Genomic DNA, 17,022 nt, shown 5'->3' on the forward strand with positions numbered 1-17,022 from the left:
ACACAACAGTAATTACAAACTTAAATTATCTTTAACTGTTATACATTTCTTATTTTAAAAGGTTACAAAGGTTTAAAAGGGGAAAAAAATGACAGTTATTGGAATGACAGGAAAAATCCTGGGTTTGAGTGTAGATTCAATCAGTTCTTTTGAAGATTATTTGGTTCTTCATAGTTGTGGGTGGTGACTAATAAAGCAAAGCATGTAACTGGTTTCCTGTCATCAATTGTGTAAAATTTACTCAACACCTTTCATGAACTCCAAGAATTCTGCAAAAGAACAGAATAAAACACAGTGTCAAATTCTCAATTTTTTTTCTTCAATGTTTTTGAAAAAGTGCGTGGTGAATCATCGTGTGGAAGCAGGCTCCTCAGACAATGACTACAACGACTGTCAGGTACCGCCTACACTGATTCCAGATCTCCTCTCACAGACCCCCTTCCACTACACTAGGGGCAATTGTAAAGTATCCATTTCATCCATCAACCAGCTCATCTTAGACAAAGAGGAAAAACAGACGAAATCCTTGCAGTCCAAGGAGAAGGTGCAAATTACACACAGATAGCAAACTGAAACTGGGTCACTGGAGTTGAGAGGCAGTATACATTCACTTCAGAACAAAGTACTTGCTCCTTTTTTAAAAAGAAATCGTGTGATAAAAGTTAGTGATTAAAAAAATTATTGTAACATTTCTGAATTGTTTTCTCTTCTGGGGGAGGTGTGACCGATTCAAAAGTGACAGGTTGCACCTGAACCCGAGGGGGACCAATATTCTCATGGGCAGGTTTGTCAGATCTGTTGGGGAGAGTTTAAACTAATTTGGCAGGGGGGGTGGGATCTGGAGTGAAGGGACTCAGGGTAGGAGAAATGGTAAAAAAGTAAAGGTAGCTTGCAGTCAGACTGTCAGGAAGGGCAGGCAGGCGATGGGACATAGTTGCAGCCAACAGGCTGAGTATCAAGGCATTAGGGATGCAGAATAAGAAGGGATAGCAAATATGGTACTCAAGGTGTTTTATCTAAATGCACATAGTATAAGAAATAAGGCGGATGGACGATCTTGTTGCAATATTACAGATTGTCAGGTATGATGTTGTGGCCATCACTGAATCGTGGCTGAAGGATGGTTGTAGTTGGGAGCTGAATGTCCAAGGTTACACGTTATATCGAAGGGATAGGGAGGTCGGCAGAGGGGGTGATGTGGCTCTACTGGTAATGAATGGCATCAAATCAGGAGAAAGATGTGACATAGGATGGGAAGATGTTGAATCCTTGTGGGTTGAGTTAAGAAACTGCAAAGGTAAAAGGACCCTGATGGCAGTTATATACAGGCCTCCTAACAGTGGCTGCAAGCTGGACCACAGGTTACAACAGGAAGTAGAAAAGGTGAGACAAAAGGGCAATGTAATGGTAGTCATGGGAGATTTTAACATGTAGGTTGATTGCGAAAATCAGGTTGGTAATGGATCTCAAGAGAGTGAGCTTGTTGAATGCCTAAGAGAGCTTTTTAGAGCAGTTTGTTGTTGAGCCTACTAGGGGATCAGCGATACTGGATTGGGTGTTATGTAATGAACCAGAGGTGATTAGGGAGCTTAAGGTAAAAGAACCCTTAGGAACCAGTGATCACAATATAGCTCCTTGGGGGCCGCGTTAGGGAACTAGCGATGCAGATCAATGACCTTCATCTGGTTGGGGAGAGCGGGGAGGTGATAGAGAGAAGCTGTAGGCAGATAGTCCCACTTCAACTCTGCTTCCCACTCCCATTCAGATATGTCCATACATGGCCTCCTCTACTGCCATGATGAGGCTAAACTCAGGTTGGAGGAGCAACACCTCATATACCATCTAGGTAGTCTCCAGCCCCTTGGTATGAACATAGAATTCTCCAACTTCTGGTAATTCCCTCCCCCTCCCTTCCTCTATCCCTATTTCACTCCGCCCCCTCCCCCAGCTCCCTCATGGTTCCGCCTCCATCTTCTACCACCCATTGTTTTCAGGGCTATGACGTCAATACTTCCCCTTCCCCACCTCTTTGTCTTTCAAATTACTGGTCTTTCAAATGAAGCTACAAGCATTCTTCAAATCCTTCCCCATCTTTCATTCTTCAGTCCTGACGAAGGGTTCCGGCCCGAAACGTTGACTCATCATTTCTAACTGATGCTGCCCGACCTGCTGAGTTCATCCAGCGTACTGAAAGTGTTGCTCTAGTCACACCAGGGCCTTGGGAGACAGATACGTAGGTACCAGTCAGGAGAGGGAAGGACAGGAGTCAGATACTAGACAGCACCCCTGTGGCTGTCCCCCTTGACAATAAGTACTCCTGCTCGAGTACTGTTGGGGGGGGGGAACGGCCTACCTGGGGGAAGCAACAGTGGCACAGAGTCTGGCCCTGTGGCTCAGAAGGGTAGGGAAAGGAAGAGGATGGCAGCAGTGATAGGGGACTTTATAGTTAGGAGGTCAGACAGGCGATTCTGTGGATGCAGGAAAGAAGCACAGATGGTAGTTTGCCTCTCAGGGGCCAGGGTCTGGGATGTTTCTGATTGTGTCCACGATATGCTGAAGTGGGAAGGAGAACAGCCAGAGGTCGTGGTACATATTGGTACCAACAACATTGGCAGGAAAAAGGGGGTGGTCCTGAAAGCAGACTCCAGGGAACTAGAAAGGAGGTTGAGAAGCAGGACCACAAAGGTAGTAATCTCGGGATGACTGCCTGTGCCACGTGACAGTGAGTATAGGAATAGAGTGAGGTGGAGGATAAATGCGTGGCTGAGGGATTGGAGCAGGGGACAAGGATTCAGATTTCTGGATCATTGGGACCTCTTTCAGGGCAGGCGTGACCTGTACAAAAAGGGGGATCAATATCCTGGCAGGGAGGTTTGCTAAGGCTACTGGGGAGAGTTTAAACTGGGATTGCTGGGGGGTGGGAACCAAACTGAAGGATGGAGGAAGAGGTGGTTGGCTCACAAATAGAGAAATCTTGGAGACAGTGTGTGAGGGAGGATAGGCTGGTGATAGAGAAGGGACGTGCTCAGACTGATGGTTTAAGATGCATCTATTTTAATGTAAGAAGCATCATGAACAAAGTGGATGAGCTTAGAGCGTGGATCAGTACTTGGAGCTATGATGTTGTGGCCATTGCAGAGACTTGGATGGCTCAGGGGCAGGAATGGTTACTTCGAGTGCCAGGCTTTAGATGTTTCAGAAAGGACAGGGAGGGAGGCAAAAGAGGTGGGGGCGTGGCACTGTTGATCAGAGATAATGTCACGGCTGCAGAAAAGGAGGAAATTCTGGGGAGATTGTCTACAGAGTCTCTGTGGGTGGAAGTTTGGAACAGGAAGGGGGTCAATAACTCTACTGGGTGTTTTTTATAGACCACCCAATAGTAACAGGGACATTGAGGAGCAGACAGGGAGACAGATTCTGGAAAGGTGTAATAATAACAGGGTTGTCGTGGGAGATTTTAATTTCCCCAATATCGATTGGCATCTCCCTAGAGTGAGGGGCTTAGATTGGGTGGAGTTTGTTAGGTGTGTTCAGGAAGATTTCTTGACACAATATGTAGGTAAGCCTACAAGAGGGGAGGGGGTACTTGATCTGGTATTGGGAAATGAACCTGGTCGGGTGTCAGGTCTCTCAGTGGGAGAGCATTTTGGAGATAGTGATCACAATTCTATCTCCTTTACCATAGCATTGGAGAGGGATAGGAACAGATAAGTTAGGAAAGCATCTAAATGGAGTAAGGGGAAACATGAAGCTATCAGGCAGGAACTTGGAGGCATAAATTGGAAACAGATATTCACAGGGAAACATACAGAAGAAATGTGGCAAATGTTCAGGGGATATCTGCGTGGGGTTCTGCATAGGTACATTCCAATGAGACAGGGAAAGGATGGTAGGGTACAGGAACCGTGGTGTACAAAGGCTGTTGTAAATCTAGTCAAAAAGAAAAGAAGAGTATACGAAAGATTCAAAAAGCAGGATAATGATAGAGATCTAGAAGAATATAAGGCTAGCAGGAAGGAGCTTAAGAATGAAATTAGGAGAGCCAGAATGAGCCATGAGAAGGACTTGGCGGACAGGATTAAGGAAAACCCCAAGGCATTCTACAACTATGTGAAGAGCAAGAGGATAAGATGTGAGAGAATAGGACCAATCAAGTGAGACAGTGGAAAAGTGTGTATGGAACCGGAGGAGATAGCAGAGGTACTTAATGAATACTTTTCTTCAGTATTCACTACGGAAAAGGATCTTCGTGATTGTAGGGCTGACTTACAGCGGACTGAAAAGCTTGAGCATGCAGATATTAAGAAAGACGATGTGCTGGAGCTTTTGGAAAGCATTAAGCTGGATAAGTCATTGGGACCGAACGAGATGTACCCCAGGCTACTGTGGGAGGCGAGGGAGGAGATTGCTGAGCCTCTGGCAATGATCTTTGCATCATCAATGGGGACGGGAGAGGTTCTGGAGGTTTGGAGGGTTATGGATGTTGTTCCCTTATTCAAGAAAGGGAGTAGAGATAGCCCAGGAAATTATAGACCAGTGAGTCTTACTTTCGTGGTTGGTAAGTTGTTGGAGAAGATCCTGAGAGGCAGGATTTATGAACATTTGGAGAGGCATAATATGATTAGGAATAGTCAGCATGGCTTTGTCAAAGGCAGATTGTGCCTTACGAGCCTGATTGAATTTTTTGAGGATGTGACTAAACACATTGATGAAGATAGACCAGTAGATGCAGTGTATATGGATTTTAGCAAGGCATTTGATAAGGTACCCCATGCAAGGCTTATTGAGAAAGTAAGGAGGCATGGGATCCAAGGGGACATTGCTTTCTAGATCCAGAACTGGCTTGCCCACAGAAGGCAAAGAGTGGTTGTAGACAGGTCATATTCTGCATGGAGGTTGGTGACCAGTGATGTGCCTCAGGAATCTGTTTTCGGACCACTACTCTTCGTGATTTTTATAAATGACCTGGATGAGGAAGTGGAGGGGTGGGTTAGTAAATTTGCTGATAACACAAAGGTTGGGGGTGTTGTGGATAGTGTGGAGGGCTGTCAGAGGTTACAGCGGGACATCGATAGGATGCAAAACTGGGCTGAGAAGTGGCAGATGGAGTTCAATCCAGATTAGTGTGAGGTGGTTCATTTTGGTAGATCAAATATGATGGCAGAATATAGTATTAATGGTAAGACTCTTGGCAGTGTGGAGGATCAGAGGGATCTTGGGGTCTGAGTCCATAGGTTACTCAAAGCTGCTACACAGGTTGACTGTGTGGTTAAGAAGGCATACAGTGCATTGGCCTTCATCAACATGGGATTGAGTTCAGGAGCTGACAGGTAATGTTAGATCAATATAGGACCCTGGTCAGGCCCCACTTGGAGTACTGTACTCAGTTCTGGTCACCTCATTACAGGAAGGATGTGGAAACCATAGAAAGGGTTCAGAGGAAATTTACAAGGATTTTTGCCTGGATTGGGGAGCATGCCTTATGAGAATAGGTTGAGTGAACTTGGTCTTTTCTCCTTGGAGCGACGAAGGATGAGAGGTGACCTGTTAGAGGTGTATAAAATGATGAGAGGTATTGATCGTGTGGATAGTCAGAGGCTTTTTCCCAGGGTTGGAATGGCTAGCACAAGAGGGCACAGTTTTAAGGTGCTTGGAAGTAGGTACAGAGGAGGTGTTAGGGGTAAGTTTTTTACGCAGAGAGTGGTGAGTGCATGGAATGGGCTGCTGGCAACTGTGGTGGAGGCGGAAATGATAGGGTCTTTTAAGAGACTCCTGGGTAGGTACATGGAGCTTAGAAAAATAGAGAGCTATGGGTAACCCTAGGTAATTTCTAAGGTAAGGACATGTTCGGCACAGCATTGTGGGCCGAAGGGCCTGTATTGTACTGTAGGTTTTCTATGTTTCTACATTTCTACAGTATGATTATGTTCAACTTGACATTTGATAGGGAGAAAGTAAAGTCTGATGTAGCAGTATTTCAGTGGAGTAAGGGAAATTACAGTGGTGTGAGAGAGGAGTTGGCCAAAGTAAATTGGAAGGAGCTGCTGACAGGGATGTCAGCAGAGCAGCAATGGCGTGAGTTTCTGGGGAAACATGAGGAAGGTGCAGGACATGTGTATTCCAAAAATGAAGAAATACTCAAATGGTAAAATAGTACAACCGTGGCTGACAAGGGAAGTCAAAGCTATTGTAAAAGCAAAAGAAAGAGCATACAACAAAGCAAAAATTAGTGGGAAGATGGGGGATTGGGAAGTTTTTAAAAACCTACAGAGAGCAACTAAAAAAAATTCATTAGAATGGAAAAGATGAAATATGAAAGAATGCTAGCAAATAATATCAAAGTGGATAGTCAAAGTTTTTTGAAGAATGTTAGAAATAAAAGTGAAATGAGAGTGGATATAGGACCGCTAGAAAGTGAGGCAGGAAAAATCATAATGGGGGACAAGGAGATGGCTGCTGAACTAAATAAGTATTTTGTGTCAGTCTTCACTGTGGAAGACACTAGCAACATGCCTGATGTTGTAGTGTGAAGGAAGAGAAGTGGGTGCAGTTACTGTTACAAGGGAGAAGGTGCTCAAAAAGCTGAAAGATCTAAAGGTACATAAGTCAGCCGGACCAGATGAACTGCACCCTAAGGTTATGAAAAAGGTAGCTTTCGAGATTGTGGTGGCATTAGAAATTATCTTTCAAAAATTATTGGACTCTGGCATGGTGCCAGAGGACTGGAAAATTGGACATGTCACTCCACTCTTTAGGAAAGGAGGAAGGCAGCAGAAAGGAAATTATAGACCAGTTAGCCTGACCTCAGTGGTTGGGAAGATGTTGGAGTCAATTGTTACGGATGAGGTGATAGAGTACTTGGTGACACAGGACAAGATTGGACAAAGTTAGCATGGTTTCCTTAAGGGAAAATCCTGCCTGATGAATCTATTGGAATTCTTTGAGGAGATTACAAACAGAATAGGTAAAGGGGATGCAGTGGATGTTGTATATTTGGACTTTCAGAAGGCCTTTGACAAAGCGCCACACATGAGGCTGCTTACCAAGTTAAGAGCCCATGGTATTACAGAAAAGTTACTAATGTGGTTAGAGCATTGGCTGATTGGTAGGAGGCAGCGAGTGGGAATAAAAGGATCCTTGTCTGGTTGGCTGCCAGTGACTAGTGGTGTTCCACAGGGGTTGGTGTTGGGACCACTTCTTTTTATGTTGTATATAAATGATTTAGATGATGGAATAGATGGCTTTGTTGCCAAGTTTTCAGATGATACAAAGATTGGTAGAGGGGCAGGTAGTGTTGAGGAAACAGGTCGGATGCAGAAGGACAAGAAAGATTAGGAGAATGGGCAAGAAAATGCATGGTCATGCACGTTGGTAGTAGAAATAAATGTGTGGACTATTTTCTAAACGTGGAGAAAATCCAGGAATCTGATATGCATAGGGATTTGGGAGTCCTTGTGCAGAACACCCTGAAGGTTAACTCGCAGGTCAAGTCAGTGGTGAGGAAGGCAAATGCCATGTTAGTATTCATTTCAAGAGGTCTAGAATACAAGAGCAGGGATGTGATGTTGAGGCTTTTTAAGACACTGGTGAGGCCTCACTTTGAGTATTGTGAACAGTGTTGGGCCCTTTATTGTAGAAAAGATGTGTTGACATTGGAGAGGGTCCAGAGGAGGTTCACAAGGATGATTCCAGGAATGAAAGGGTTATCATACGAGGAACGTTTGATGGCTCTGGGTCTGTACTCGCTGGAATTCAGAAGGATGAGGAGGGATCTCATTGAAACCTTTCAAAAGTTGAAAGGCCTAGACAGGGTAGATGTGGAAAGGATGTTTCCCATGGTGGGGGAGTCTAGGACAAGAGGGCATAGCCTCAGGATAGAGGGCCATCCATTTAAAACATAGATGTGGAGAAATTTCTTTAGCCAGAGGATGGTGAATTTGTGGAATTTGTTGCCACATGCAGCTGTGGAGGCCGGGTCACTGGGTGTATTTAAGGCAGAGATGGAGGCAGACGTTCTTGATTGGACATGGCATCAAAGGTTACGGGGAGAAGTACAGGAACTGGAGTTGAGAGAGAAAAAAGGATCAGCCATAGAAACGTAGAAACATAGAAAACCTACAGCACAAGACAGGCCCTCTGGCTCACAAAGCTGTGCCGAACATGTCCTTATCTGAGCAATTACCTAGGGTTACCCATAGCCCTCTAGTTTTCTAAGCTCCATGTACCTGTCCAGGAGTCTCTTAAAAGACCCTATTGTATCTGCCTCCATCACCGTCGCCGGCAGTCCATTCCACGTACTCACCACTCTCTGCGTAAAAAACTTACCCCTGACATCTCCTCTGTACCTACTTCCAAGCACCTTCAAACTGTGCCCTCTCATGCTAACCATTTCAGCCCTGGGAAAAAGCCTCTGACTATCCACACGATCAATGCCTCTCATCATCTTATACACCTCTATCAGTCACCTCTCATCCTCTGTTGCTCCAAGGAGAAAAGGACGAGTTGACTCAACAAAAATGCTTACATCAGTGGTCAGATTGTTAACCCTCAGCTCTTGCCCCAGCAACTTCCAAGCATAAACATTTTCACCAAGTCCTCCACAGATATCGTATCTGCCCCCTTCTTCATTTTGAAATGCAGCAAGGATTCGAATGTCATCATGTCTATGTCGAGACACACTGGCAGAACTGGTAGAACGCAATCTGTATGAAGCAGAATTGCCTCGATCTCTGGCCAAAGAATACTTTAAATTGTCTTGGTTGGCTGTAGCAACGTCAATCCTTGTGTCCCAGTCATTCCAGCGCTGCTACTTGTTCAACTGAGTGCTCAGGGGTCTTTGGCTCATTACCTGCCTAACAACATGTCACCCGCCTTCGAAAGGTGTGCCTGCCACCACCAGTTGGAGACGAGATGAGGTGAGGCGAGGGGAGAAGAGGGGAAGGGAGGCGGGTCGCTGGGCCCGGGCTGACGGAGCATTGGTCAGGGTGCTGTGGGACTGGAGACTGAAACCCCTTCCCCCGGCTGAGCTACAGCCGTGATTAAGTGGCGGAGGAGACTCGATGGGCTAGATGACCTAATTCTGCTCCGATGTCTTATGGTGTTCCGGAAATAAAAATAGAAGTTGAGGATGAGGGTAAGTCAGATTCAGATTCCTTTATCTCCTGTACATTGAGACAGATGGTGCAATGAGTCATTTGTATTGACGATTAACACAACCTGGAGCAGCTGATCAGTGCCATCACATACTCCAGTGCTAACGTAATGTGCTTCCATTGTTCAGCAGAGCAACATGTGCAACGACAACGACCTTACAACAGCAGCAAAACAAGCCCCCTTCCTCACTCCTACCCGCCGACAGGCCTCAACCCCAGAAGAAGTCATCAATCTACAGTCCCTAGTCCAGAGTCGCAGACATTGGGCCACAAATTTAGGACATGATGACCAATCATCAGGCCTCAACTTTGGACTTTGACCTTTGAGGTTCGAATTTAGCTATGGACCCCAGGTCTCACAACACAGGACTTTGAACTCCAGGTTGACACAGACCTCTACCTCTGGGGCACACTGACCGGAGGGGAAGGGGCCACCAGCCCTCACGAATCTTGTCCACAGAAATCTTAGATCCTAGGACTCACTGTTCTGGGGATACCGACCACCCTCTGGAGGAATCACTGGTCCAATGTTCATCTAAGACCTGTTGACATTTAATAGATGGCTCAACCCATCCTCAATATGTGAATTCCTTTCCGAAAAGAGCACCATTATTTTGTGTTTACAATCCTTGGGCCTGGATTTCCTCAGTTTTCCCAATGTTGCGTCCCAGCTGGCTACGTGATACGCAAGCCAGTATATAAGCCGAGACTGTCTGATTTTGAGAGCAGGCCATCGCCTCTGCAGCAGTCTCCTTCTGTCCACACAACTGGAATTGTACAGACCAATATATCTCGTCAGCAGTGGCATCGCAAAAGCTGCCAGTCAGCAACAAGCTCAACGTAGGACTCGCTTAGGGAATTCAGCTCTGAATGTTTCCTTAGAGTCTTCCCCCATGAGTGGGTGTAGCCACAAGGCAGTGGAGGTTTGAGATCAGAGTTTGCCTTCGCCTGGATGAGCTGCCAACCACGGCTGACGAGCCCCAGCTGCCCAGAGCGACTGGTTTTAAGGCATCAGTAACCCACGTTTACCCCTTCTGTCAGTAGAAACAGTTCCGTCGGACTTAGTAACTAAGCCACACGTAAAGGCCAGGAGCTGGACTTGGTTGTCAGAGGTTATTTGAGATGCATGCCATTGTGAGCATTTAATAGGTAGTGGGGGCTTATTCCACTACTATCCTCGTCTATAAGAATCTTGATTTCACAATGATCATGATTTAACAATGGGCTTCTGCACATTCAAGTTTGGATTTTGCAGTCAGAAAAGCAAGAACAGCTAAGGAGGAGACAATGGCGCCTAACGACAACTCCTCTGCTTGCATCTTCGGAAACAGCTCTATTTCCATCTTTAATATCTCTACTTTGTCCTTTCAGGGTTCTTTTGAAGACCCTGACAGAGAACTACACACTGACTACGGTTCTTTGCGGGAATGGGCTTTGCTCTCGGGGTTTCACGACTGGCCATTATTCGATATGCCAAGGATGTGGCCTGAGAGCTGGGCTCGCCTTTGGAGGTCCAGGATCTCGTGACTCTGGAGACAGGTGGACCGAAGGTCGGTGTCCTGGCAGGAAATCGGTGTGTCGTGGGAGATGGAAGATCTCTGGCTGTGTGCCCAGAGACTCGTGTTCTTTGGGCACAGAGCTCAGAAAAAGCGACATAACAGACTTTTAATATCATAAATCAGTGAGTTGTTTTTATGTTTCCCCTCTGGCTGTGAAATGGAGACACCTCTTTCTCCCTTATTGGGGAGAGAGAGAGCCTGTGGTATGTTGAATACCGGGTGAATGAGTAGTCTATGGGGTACTGTAAGTCTGTGTCTTTGCTGTTGCTTTGTTGCACGCTTGAGTGCTCTGTGGAGGGGGCGCCAATCCTTCTTTTTGCTGGTGGGGGAAGGGGGGGGATCATTGCTTTGCTGCTGCTTATGCGTGGGAGGGGGTTGCTGGGGGGACTTTGGGGTTCTAACATTAATTGTCATTCATTTTTTGGGGCACTCCTCTGTTTTTGTGGATGTTTGTGAAGAAAAAGCATTTCAGGGTGTATATTGTATACATTTCTCTGACATTAAATGTACCTTTGAATACCACTCTTTATTAACCTCTAAGAACATTACCCACAGAGATCTAGAGATTTCAAAATCAGTTGCCAGTTTCAGGATGATTCTGACCTTTAGGAACAACAGTGTCAATTCTAACATTGTAACAAGAGAGCTATGGATGGTGGTAAACCCAAGCACAGAGAAAGACTCAGACTCAACTCCACAAACAAAATCCAAAGGGAAAACCCACAGATATTAGTACTGAAAATGGAGCTCCTACAATTGAGCACTGAATGTTCAGCACAAAGCTGTTAAGTACAGACTTTCTAGGAAGGAATGTGGCGGGCAATAATGGTCAGTCTGAGTCTTAAAGGGGCAGCGGTAGCTACCATAGTCCGGGGAAATGGAGCACCGAAACCTGTATGCCTGACACTATTCATTCAGAACCATGACAAACATATTGCACACTAGGGAGTATCGTTTATAACTTTTAAATATTTTTGTTTTTTTAAAAGTACAGTATGTCTTAATATGTTCTGAGTTCTGATTTAATAACTGGCTGAATATCAAATCCCTTTAAAAAGATGCCTCCCACAGTAGCATAGCCGTTAGTGCAACACCATCACAGCCCAGAGCAGTTCAGAGTTCAAAGTTCAATTCCAGCACCCTCTGTAATGACCTTGTACATTCTCCCCTTGACCACATGGGTTTCCTCTGGGTGCTCTGGTTTCCCCCCACAGTCTAAAGACGTACCAGTTAATAGGTTAATTGGTCATTGTAAAATTGTTTTGTGATTAGGCTACTATTAAATAAGTGGGTTGTTGGGCAGAGCTGATTGTTGTTTCAAAAGGACCCGTTTCACATTGCATCTCTGAATTAAATAAGATTCTAGTCACTCTGAAACTTGGGACTATTCAACAAATAGCTAACTCTTTGGAGATTATTTTAGTTGCTGAAATCTGTGGCCTACAAAAAGGTAAATGGTTAAGTAACATACCATCATAATCTATTCTTCCATCACTATTTTTGTCACCATCTTGCATTAGCTCCTCTATATCATCTTCAGTGATGCATTCACCTGTTTCCTCCAGCATTGTCTTTAATTCGTCAACGTCAATGTAACCATCAGCTTTTCTGTTAAAATATCGGCAGGTATAAAAGTCAGACTATTATTTTCCTTGTTATGTACTTCCCATTTATGCAACTTAATTTTAAGCTCGTTGCCTTTATTCCTGAAATAACAATTGTTTACAAACTACTTTGAATCAATTATTGAAGTAAGCAAGTAAAAATCAATGATAATATTCAAGTAAAAAATTGCTTGCTTGCATTGAGGGCAAGAGTAGGTCTCATGGTTTGATTTTATGTTACAAATACATTTAGTGAAGCATTCTTCAAAATCTTTAACAATTTTAAAAGTATAACTGAGTGAGCTGGCCTCTTTCTATTGGCAAAAGTTAGCAGACAAAGGAGATACATATTAACATTTGGTAATTAAAATCAAAGGAAATGGGCCTTAAGGGAAGTTCATTTTTCTCGCTAAAGAAGTAATTATTGTGCTTAGAAATAATTAAGACTCGCCTCTTCGTTTAGAATTTACCTACACTGGAGCAAAATGGTCTTGTGCATTGAAATAGCAATAGCAAAATATAAGACCATAAGATATATGAGCAGAAGTAGGCTATTCGGCCCATCAAGTCTGCTCCACCATTAAATCATGGGCTGATTCAATTCTTCCAATCATCCCCACTCCCCTGCCTTCTCCCCATACCCTTTTGATGCTCTGGCTAATCAAGAACCTATCTATCTCTGCCTTAAATGCACCCAATGACTTGGCCTCCACAGCCACACATAGCAACAAATTCCACAGATTTACCACCCTCTGACTAAAGTAATTTTTCTGCATCTCTGTTTTAAATGGACATCCTTCAATACTGAAGTCGTGCCCTCTTGTCTTAGACTCCCCTACCATGCAAAATAACTTTGCCATATCTAATCTGTTCAGCCCTTTTAACATTTGGAATGTTTCTATGAGCTCCCCCCTCATTCTCCTGAAATCCAGGGAATACAGCCCAAGAGCTGCCAGACGTTCCTCATACAGTAACTCTTTCATTCCTGGAATCATTCTCGTGAGTCTTCTCTGAACCCTCTCCAATGTCAGTATATCCTTTCTAAAATAACTGCACACAATACTCCAAGTGTGGTCTCATGAGTGCCTTATAGAGCCTCAACATCACATCCCTGCTCTTATAGTCTATACCTCTAGAAATGAATGCCAACATTGCATTCACCTTCTTCACCACGGACTCAACCTGGAGGTTAACCTTTAGGGTATCCTGTACAAGGACTCCCAAGTCCCTTTGCACCTCTGCGTTTTGAATTCTCTCCCCATCTAAATAATAGTCTGCCCATTTATTTCTTCCATCAACGTGCATGACCATACACTTTCCAACATTGTATTTCATTTGCCATTTCTTTGTCCATCCCCCTAAACTATCTAAGTCTCTCTGCAGACTCTCTGTTTCCTCAACACTACCCTCTCCTCCACCTATCTTTGTATCATTGGCAAATTTCACCACAAATCCATTAATCCCATAGTCCAAATCATCGACATACATTGTAAAAAGCAGCGGTCCCAACACCGACCCCTGTGGAACTCCACTGGTAACCGGCAGCAAACCAGAATAGGATCCCTTTATTCCCACTCTCTATTTTCTGCTGATCAGCCAATACTCCACCCATGCTAGTAACTCCCCTGTAATTCTATGGGCTCTTATCTCGCTAAGCAGCCTCATGTGCGGCACCTTGTCAAAGACCTTCTGAAAATCCAAGTACACCACATCTACTGCATCTCCTTTGTGTACCCTGCTTGTAATTTCCTCAAAAAAATTGCAGTAGGTTAGTCAGGCAGGATTTTCCTTTCAGAAAACCATGGTGGCTTTGGCCCATCTTGTCATGTGCCTCCAGGTATTCCATAATTTCATCCCTAACAATCGATTCCAGCAACTTCCCAACCACTGATGTCAGGCTAACAAATCTATAGTTTCCTTTCTGCTGCCTCCCACCCTTCTTAAACAGTGGAGTAACATCTGCAAATTTCCAGTCATCCAGTACAATGCCAGAACCTGATGCAAAATACACATTCAGTTCCTCTCTAATCTCTGTGTCTGTCATTACAAAATCTCCAGTGCCATTTTCTATTGGTCCTATATCTACCCTCAACTCTCTTGTACTCTTCATATACTTAAAAAAACTTTTAGTATCTTCTTTGATATTAGTCGCCAGCTTCCTTTCATAATTCATCTTTTCCTTCCGAATGACCTTCATAGTTTCCTTCTGAAAAATTTAAAAATCTTCCCAATCCTCTATCTTCCCACTAACTTTGGTTTCCTTGTATGCCCCTTCTTTTGCTTTTACTTTGGCTCTGACTTGTCAGCTGTGGTAGTGTCCTTCTTCCATTTGAAAATTTCTTTTTATTTGGAATATATCTGGCCTGCACTTCCCTCATTTTTCACAGAAACTCCAGCCATTGCTGCTCTGCTGTCCTTCCTGCTCGTGTCCCTTTCCAGTCAATCTTGGTCAGTTTCCTTCTCATGTCATTGTAATTTCCTTTATTCCACTGAAATACCGTCACATTGGAATTTAGTTTCCCCTTCTCAAATTTCAAAGTGAACTCGATCATATTGTGATCACTGTTCCCCAAGGATTCCTTAACCTTAAGCTCTCTTATCACCTCTGGATCATTGCACAACATCCAATCCAGCACAGCTGATTCCCTAGTGGGCTCAACAACAAGCTGTTCTGAAAATCCATCCCTTAGACATTCGGCAAATTCTCTCTCTCGGGGTCCAGTACTGGCCTGGTTTTCCCAATCCACTTTCATGATAAAGTCCTCAGTGATTATCATGACATTGCCCTTCTGACACGCCTTTTCTATCTCCTGTTGTAATTTGTAATCCACATCCCGGCTGCTGTTTGGAGGCCTGTATACAACTGCCATTAGGGTCCTTTTACCATTGCCATTTCTTAACCCAACCCATAGAGAGTCTACACCTTCCAATCCTATATCATCCCTTTCTCATGATTTAATATTATTTCTTATACACAGGGACACACCACCCACTCTGCCTAATAACCTATCTTTCTAATACACCGTATATCCTTGGATGTTCAACTTCCAATGGCAGCCATCTTTTAGCCAAGTTTCAGAGATGGCCACAATGTCGTACTTGCCAATCTGTAGCTGAATTTCAAGATCGTCCATTTTATTTCTTATGTTGCGTTAATTCAAATATAACACTTTCAGTCCAGTATTTGTTGCTTTCTGTTTTAACTACACCATGCCTCTATTGCCCTGTAATTCATCCCACTGGCTGTGATTATGTCTCATCTCCTGCCTGTCCTTTCTATCATCTCTGTTGCACGCTGTCTTTGATTTATTTCTGTTTCCCCCTTCCTCAGTCCTATCACTCTGGTTCCCATCCCCTTGCCAAACTATAAACTGTATTTGTAAGAAAGGTTTTCAACTTTGTTATTTTGTGCATTTTTATTTCATCTTTCCTATTGAAAACCATTCAAGAACACATTTTTGAAGAATGAGGGATTACATAATTTCTGTTTACATTCTGAACTTTGTATGTGGTTATAAATTGACTGACTTGCACATTAATAATGCCACTACACTGGTAGATACACTATTATTTCTAAAATACAATTTCACTAAATTGGCTCTTCCAACATTTTCAGAACAATGAAAATCCACAAATGTCTTCCTATTGACATACAACAATTTTGTGATTAGCATTGCATTAGAAAGTTTAATAACTGCACTGGCAGTGAGTATATAAATATCTAGGAAAACGAACTGAGGGTTTACATGTATATTTCAAACTATGAGTATTTACTTATCGAACATTCGAAACAGTTCTGCCAGTTCTTCTTCTGATTTTCCTTTACTGTCATCTTTCATACATCTCACCAGCATGACCAAGAACTCATCAAAGTCAACTGTCCCACTGCCTAAATGAAAAGCAAAAAAAGATATATTTTCAATGATTGTACAGTATCAGTTTGCCATATTGCAGCCCAGTATACTTCACAAATACGAATTGATGCACATTATTGTAACATTTATTGATATAAAAAATTAACTTGGTGATACCTTCAATATTCTGATACCAGAGTACTTAACATTTTTTTGGTTTTGGCTCAAAACAATACATCAAGATGTCGACATTGGTAAATTTTGATGTGCTGTTGCAAAAGTAAGATACCATGGTATAATAGTCATACTGATATTTGTTTAATCTATCATGGTTTAGAATATTCATTCTGTTGTGTATTTAATATTTAAGTAATGTTTGAGTAATCTTGTGTGTGTATATATGTGTGTATATATATATATTGATTAAGCATTCGTGTTTGCTACCACATGATATGCGCATGCCTCACTTAAAGTGAACATGAAGTTAGACCCTCATTCCCAGACTCCTCTGTCTTCCTTTGAATTAGTTTAATATTTTGAAGTTACATAACATAACAATAGTGGTGAGATATTTTTAAAACAATGCCAAAATGGCTAGTAACCCATTCAAGCGCAGTGAGACATTCAAGTAAAAATAAAAATGTGCAGTGAGGAACAGAAAAATAGAGCAGCACATGTTCTTTGGAAGGGAAGACATGATTGAGTATTTGAAAAAAAGAGCAGGAAATGGAACAATTCATAGCTTCGCAAACAGTGAGTACTGGGTGATACTAATCATTAAAATAAAGAGCAGAAATTATTGGTTACATTGGGAAAATTGATGCATTTGATTACGCTGAAGGTAACTGGAATA

General features: G+C 43.2%; 1 protein-coding gene across 1 annotated transcript in view; it reads right to left on the reverse strand.

The window, feature by feature from the left end:
* Positions 1–237: 237 nt before the first annotated feature.
* The window catches only part of LOC134357157 (troponin C, slow skeletal and cardiac muscles-like), a 36,413-nt gene continuing 19,628 nt past the window's right edge, over positions 238–17,022 (reverse strand). Inside the window, exons 4-6 of the mRNA XM_063068456.1 lie at positions 16,090–16,204; positions 12,183–12,319; positions 238–269 (exon numbers count right to left, since the gene is read on the reverse strand). Coding sequence (XP_062924526.1) covers positions 238–269; positions 12,183–12,319; positions 16,090–16,204 — 284 coding nt within the window. The remainder of the gene's footprint in view (positions 270–12,182; positions 12,320–16,089; positions 16,205–17,022) is intronic.

Source organism: Mobula hypostoma, chromosome 15, assembly GCF_963921235.1.
Source record: "Mobula hypostoma chromosome 15, sMobHyp1.1, whole genome shotgun sequence".
NCBI classification, from domain to species: domain Eukaryota; kingdom Metazoa; phylum Chordata; class Chondrichthyes; order Myliobatiformes; family Myliobatidae; genus Mobula; species Mobula hypostoma.